General features: G+C 33.8%; 1 protein-coding gene across 7 annotated transcripts in view; it reads right to left on the bottom strand.

Annotated features, from left to right (window-relative positions):
• FOXP2 (forkhead box P2) overlaps positions 1-7,500 on the bottom strand; it is a 145,926-nt gene that overhangs the window by 132,116 nt on the left and 6,310 nt on the right. For all 7 annotated transcript variants that reach the window (XM_072401540.1, XM_072401536.1, XM_072401542.1 and 4 more), the window contains exon 2: positions 3,120-3,297. In XM_072401540.1, the coding sequence (XP_072257641.1) occupies positions 3,120-3,287 (168 nt within the window). In that variant the 5' untranslated portion in view covers positions 3,288-3,297. The remainder of the gene's footprint in view (positions 1-3,119; positions 3,298-7,500) is intronic.

The following is a 7,500-nucleotide window of genomic DNA, read 5'->3' as shown; positions in this document are numbered from 1 at the left end:
CATTTTCTGTATGTTTATAACTTGCGTCACAGGATAAGATAATGAGAGTTTTATAGTGTGGCATTACGTGATACACATTGTGTATATAATAGGACTTGTTTCTAAAGGGTTTAATGATGCAAAAGTAAAGTTTTAATGCTGAGGCAAAAAGGTGTATCTTTTACTTTTCCCTAAATACTCTACTGGAGCTGAAAGAGTCAATGCATTCATAAGGGAAAAAAACAGCATTTTAGGCTTCCCTTCCACCCTCAAAATATTGAAAAAGATTTGTGTGAAAGAGACTGTGTGCTCAAATATCTGTTACAAACTAGCAGTTCCCATGCAACACTTTGCAAAGAATGCCCCCCTATTAGGCATAAATTAAAATAAAATGTCATTATTAATGATAAAGCAGCAAGAAAAGCGGTAGTTTTAACATAACTACCTGAGACACCTTCAGATAGATTCACATAAAACATTTGAAGGGATTATCTTGGCAGAAGCAACTTAATGAATACTCAAAATGCAAGCTCAAATCCACACAGTAAAGCAATCAAGTTTTTAGGAAGTATTTTGACCCTAGTGACACAAACAATTAATTTTTCCATTCTAATATCAAAATAAAATTCTACATCTAATGCAGAATAATTTGATCAATGCTTTTAATCAAAAACAACACCAGAAATATGCTATTTCCACTTAAACAGATTTCATTACTTAATACTGGTTTTAACAGATTATGAAAAAATAGTTTGGAGAACAGCATAACAAGCATGGGACAGAATCTTCCCTGCTATAATTATCTGAAAGATGCTTATTATAAGGAATAATACAATTAATGTGTAGAACCTACTGTCTGGTTCTTTTGGCATGGCACTGGAACAAGGATTTAGAATCACTCTATAGTGTCTGCGCGCGTGCATGTCTATATATATATAAATATATAGTTCTGTGCTATACATCAACAAAGATTGAGGTGATGGCTTGACACAGTGCTGATCTAGTTATCACCCAGTAAATATCACAATATGTTATCAATACTGTCACCACCTTAAGACACAGGAGTAAGGAATAACTACACGATATAGGTCAAACATTTGAAGCGCATATAAGAGTCACAAAAATGACAATCTGTAAAATATTACTAATCCCTTTTTTTTTTTTAAATAGATCATGGAGATGAGGTAACGGTTTAAAGGAAAACAATGATACATCTGATGTGCATATACACCCATATATTGTTTTTGCATGGAACTTTATAGGAGTGAAACTTAGGTGGTAAAAAGGTGACTAGAGAATTGTCAGGCCCATGACACCCTAGTCACTGAAATGATTAACAGAGATCAGCTGCTCAGTGTGTTATCTCCAAAAACTTAAAGTCCCTCAAAAAACACAAACCATGATATTAATTTGTGACTGATCATTTAGCGTAGCTTATATGATACAATGAACTAATAATAAAATGTATGATCTCTGATGTTTCAGAGGACAGCACACTGCTCACATTGTTTACATTGTGACACCTGGGGTCCCTTGACTGCATCACGCATAGTATTACACCAGAGCTGTCATACACACAACAATGAGAAATACGAAACAAATAAGCATTACAACTGTCATACATTCATTATTGACAACTAAACATAAAAATTACATAAGCCAGTTTCCAATGTTGGTTTCTAGGTGATAAAAGTTTGCAGCTCTACAAAAAGCTACAATAATTTCATGTAATAAACAAATACTGGTACATGTATATTTGTAGGTTTTTTACAATAAGTGTGAACATTTGTGCTATGTTTAATATTTCTTCTGCAATTAAATATCTTCATCAACTGGCCTACATACATTATTGCACCGAAAAACACATCACGTTTGTTATTTAAAATCATCCAAATAAAAACTGAATTTAAAAGAAAAAAAATTTATATACATTTAAAAAGAAAACCTGGATTCACATTCAGACAGCAAAAGCATTAAAACCTATATGTGAAAATTACTTAACACTCTGTATGCACAAAGCTTTTTTTTTTTTTATCTTAAAAAATTTACACAGCCTACAAATTTGTAAAAATAAAATGAATAAAATATTTTTAGCATATGCCCATGAACCCACTATTTCCATATTTATGTTTTAAAATAAATCAACATTGGATTTGGTGTTGCAGAAATATTAATAACAAACAAAAAACAAAAGTATATCTACACATAAATATAAAAATATATGTAAATATACACACACATACATATATAAATATTTGTGCACATACATACATAAATATTGCAAAAAATTATGTACCTTAGGTAATAATAGATATATATAATATAGACACACACACATCCTAAGTACAAAATTAGTCTTACTGGTACACATAATTGCTCAGCTTCATGAACATATATTAAAGCAAAACATTTTCATTTTGAATTAGATAATCTAAGCAAATGACAGTACAGCTGTTGTAGATATTTTAGAATGATTTAGCTCCTTAGTCAGTACAATAATAACAAACACAAGGATGTTTGTTTTATTTTCATTGATCAAAAAATGATATACTGTACATTAAAAAAATGTTTATGTGGTATAAACAACACTACAATAAATGTACTAACTGCAATTATGTTCAAAAGGTCTATTTCAAAAGTGGTAAAACGGGAGCATCTGTGTTTTAAAAATAAGCTGCTCTCATTTCACCTTAACCAGGAGTTAGGAACAATTCATTTCACAGAGCCAAGTATGGTATCAAGTAACTAATGTGGCCCTCTGGTGGAAAGCTAAGTATCACATTTGACATTTCTGCACAGTGTTATGCTGTGCACTAGATGCTGAAAACATGCTTTATCTTGAGTAAAACTATGAGAATTTTCAAACAATACAAAAAACTGGCACATAATACACAGTCTGTTTTGACAAAAATAGCCCAACATATTAAGTCTATACAAATGTAAAAGTCACAACAAAAGAAAAACAAAACACAGAGATACTTCTGTACAGCAAACCTCACAAACAAACAAATAAAGCATGCTTAAATAAAAACAAGCAAAACAAAGCAAAGGCAAGTTGATCAGCAGTCCATAAATACCTGACTCAGTGCAGATCAGCTGTGTGTTTGTAAGCAAACCAGGAAGCAAAACACTAAACTTACCTGCTGTTGTTGCAGATGCAGCAGTTCTACTGTGCTTACTTCACTGCACATGTCACCACTTGATCTTCCATCTCTGCTGCCAGCATCTAATTGGCTGCTTAGAGTGCTCATTCCATTTTGATTCATTGAACTGTTGCTTATTGTCTCTGTTGCAGATTCCTGCATCATGACTTAATACCTAAAAGTGATTAAGAAGTATCAATTAACACACACGTTACACCTTCACACTTCTATTATCAAGATGTCCCTCTCTCTGCCAATTACAAAGACAGCATCTTTAGAAGGAGGGAAAAAACATAGCTGCTCAGTAATTTACCAAGAAATGCAATACAAATTCAGCTTTTATCCGGATACTAATCACTGAAATTATAGTGCCTATAGGCTGCCTTTGTGTGCTTACGGTTAACAGGCAAAACAGCACGCTATGCATGCAGCATGGTTAAATAGCATTTATGAATGGCTACATTTTAAAGTCTACCTATAAAATCAAGTCAAAAGGAAAGCTCGGCTGCACACACTTCACTATATTTCCTACTATCTAGCTTTGACAACCATGGGCTATACGGCGTTATTTAAAATATTCCCTATCTTGATTCTGTCAGAATTTTACAACACATCTTATGCAAGGCTTTGTTTAATGATGCACAGCTAATCATATAAAATTAAAATTTTGTACGAGTGTTACAAATCATATGGTATCAAGCGATGATAAATAGCTTAATGGGCTTCTCCCTTTTTTTGGTGCCTAAATAAAACGTTGCCTCCGAGGCATTTTAAGAAAAAGCTCCTGCTGCAAAACACATCAGATATTGCCTATTTTTTTAATCAAACGGCTGATATTCATTTATTTTTCTGACATTTAAAACATTTAATACTGTCCTTCCTGGGAAGTAATTAAGCTTATGCATGAGCAGCAATCAAACTGTTCACTTGAAGATGACTTAAAACTCAATTTTAACATAGGCAAATAAATGAAAGATATAAAATTAATTTTCCAGGCATGTATTAGATATGAAAGCTAGAAATAAAATCTATCAAGAATATCACTAATGATTGTGCTAAAAACAGCATAAATTATGCATATTACCTTCTCTACAGTAATAAATGTTTTATCGTTTTCACTGCATAAATATACTGTACTTTCAGGGTAGCAATGAGATGTCCTGCCAAGATCAGTTGAAATCCTTGCAGTAAATAAAGAACCAAGTGCCCTTACAAACTCGACTTTCAAGGAACATTTTTACGGAAAGGTCAAAACGGTGCATATGCCAGAGCACAATTTATAATATTCTAATGGTCTCAGGACATTGAGAAGTCTTTGTCATTAGGAGTGGAAGCCACACAAATCTTACCTCACCACACAATATGCAAATTATATTTGTCAAACTGCGGTTAGAATTAAAGGGCCTCTAGTCAATTTTTGGTTGCAGATGACACAGTATAAATATAATAAAATTCTAAAATATAATTTCGAGAGGCTATGTCAAATTTGAACCAAAAAAAAAACACACACACAAAATCACTGTGTCGCACGTCTAGCAATTCACGTGCGATTGCTACTAAACGTACTCAGTACGCTCAATACAAACTATTCTGGTCATAAAACAAAGAAAAAAAAATAGATTTTAAAATATTATTTAAATGTCTAAAATACCTGGTAAGTACATTACTCTTTTAGTGGTTACTGTCCCTCAGTATTAGGTGAACCATACAAAATACTATGTTGAAAAAGAGTTAATGGAGGAGATGATATACCTACAGTATACAGTCACTAACTTGATGTGTTTATGGACAAACAGACCTTGTTAAACATCATATTAAACATTAACTAAGAAAAATATTACAAATGGAAAATGCGATGCACACAATAAATTTTACAAGACAAAAAAAAAAAAAACGCAGAAAGCTACTACTCTTTTCTGAGATTAGGCGGTTAATAAGTATTCAAATTAGGCATAAATTTTACATGCACAATGTTTAAAATATTCAGTAAAATGTGTCTGATTTCCCTCTCTAGATGTTAGGAAATTCTAATGTACTTCCCAGCCAAACAAAGAAGATACATCTGTTTTTTTTTTTTTACACATACTTTTCAGGAAAATGCACAGAAGCTAGATGATAAAATTCTGCGCGACTTTGTCAGTTATATCATTGCAAGCCAAAATTTAAGCCAAGCAGTTGCAGGTTTTCTAAGCTCCAGTCAAGAAGGATGAAAAACATACAACACTTTAAACACAGCCTTGTTTACAGATGAAAACATCAGCTTGTTATGTTTGTAAAATACGTATTAGCGGGACGTTTGTGAAGTACACAGATTCTTTGGGAAAGAAGGCAAACACGGCTGTTGCTAAGCAAATTAAAATGTTAAGTTGACAAGGAGTTTATGGCCTGTGGTTTGTGGATCCTTGTTAAGAGCTCACATTTAAGTGCTTCTTTCTACAAGATATTTCAAAAGGGAATATTCCAAAATACTGCAAGACTGAGCAGTCTAGTGAATGTCTAGTGAGGGTCACTAGTGAATGACCCTCCAATTGCAGAAATGCATTAACCATTCAAAAGAAGGAATACAACAAATAGTTTCAGCTACTGGTTCTTTCACTAGGTAATCAAGGTGAAAACCTGACTTATTTTAGGACTTATTTTAGGTTTTCACTGCACATCTAAGACAACTGGTCACAATGATATTCTAATTAGAGCAGGAAGATTACACCATGATATTTAAAGGACTTATATAGAAATATACTAGGAAGGTAACTGTTATGACTTATAGGTTGATTGCATTATCAGGAGGCGGTGCTATTGCCCTGTGTGTAATGAACGCCGTCATGTTTGGGCAGATGTCCCGTTATGTATCCATTCCTGTGCAAGTGTCTGATGAAACCAAAGAGAGGGAGTACTGGGAAGTATGCTTTCTTATTGTTTTTTTTTTGTTTTGTTTTTTTTTTGTTTTGTTTTTTTAAGCATTACAGTGGCCAAACCACTGGATAGAAATCCACTAAAGAGAGAAATAAGACACAGAAACGAGAATCCTGGATTTTCAATAGCGCTGGCGTTTTCTTACAGGGGTTGAAACAAAACTACTCAATCACTTAACAGCTTTTATCTGTTTATCAGCTCTGTGGCCCCCATTTTTTTCAATCCGCTTTTAATACACAGAGTATTCCATCTCCAGACATGTACCCACTCTATAGGAGGAAATAATTCTGCAAGTTTCCTTTCTTCACCAAGTGGCATTATAGATACTTACTCTCTACATCACTTCCCTTTTGAAACATTAAACTGACACTGGAAGTGACTGCACAAGATTGCATTTTCTCTTCCTAAACAACCTGAATTGAAAGGTTACTTAGTGTAACAATATTTACTTGCAGAATTGCGTTGTTACCAAGGGTATAATGGATGGTGGCTATGCAGGTTTACGCAAGAATGAGTGAAGCATGAGGCGTTAGCCATGTGTTTGACATGTTTCAAATTGCTATAATCCAGCATTAAACACACCCAGCAATTCAAGCCATTTCTTGCAGCCATAATCTTGAATAAAGCATGCACAACCACTTATTATATAAATTAGTATACGACTCCCTGTTATAGTCACAACAGTGCTTTTGTGTTTATTTTTTATCAAAATGTGGCTTTCTTATTTGTACAAATAGCAGGATAGAAAGACATAGCTCAATTAGACCTGTTCACTTTATGACAGGGTAGCATTGAGCTTCGGATTAGTTTGTTTTGTTTTTTCTCAACGAAGTATGGATTATTTGGGTGTAAATTCCTCAGTGCCAAGTATATCATTTTTTTTTCCTAAAAGATCACAGGCTTCCATCTACATTCTCTATCCTGCTATGTTTCCACTGTAATCTAATACACAGAAGAGGTATATACAGCCAAGGACAAAATGGCAAGTTACCTAAACAAAAGGAAGTAGTGTTGAGGCATTCCATGCATTCCTACTATTTAGTGTAACAAGTTTTTTTGATCTGGGGAAGTGTGCTGACATTTTTAAATGTCCAGCTTCTCAAATGTTTTCAGGAGATGTGTATTTATGAAACTTAATAAACACAGCGGGACTACTTTCCACAGAATGAGACTATTATTGTAGCATTAGCTAAAAGAGCAGGTACAGAAAAGAAACACTAAGGTATTATACTGCACTACTCACAGGCTTAAACCGCAATAACTTAAAGCACACGGTAAAGGGGCCTGTAACAAAACACTACATCACTGCTGGGGCAAAAGGCTGCTGGTTTGATGCTGTAACCTGTAAACTGGAGTAACAATATTAAATCTTGGAAAGAAAACAAAACGACTGTCAAAGTCACACAGGGTACACTGAACAACAGAGCTGTGCTAAATGCAATACGTATTATATAGACAACACATC

This window comes from Pyxicephalus adspersus, chromosome 2 (genome assembly GCF_032062135.1).
Source record: "Pyxicephalus adspersus chromosome 2, UCB_Pads_2.0, whole genome shotgun sequence".
Taxonomy (NCBI): Eukaryota; Metazoa; Chordata; class Amphibia; order Anura; family Pyxicephalidae; genus Pyxicephalus; species Pyxicephalus adspersus.
Note: the sequence above shows the minus strand (reverse complement) of the source record. Positions and strands in the feature narration are given on the sequence as shown.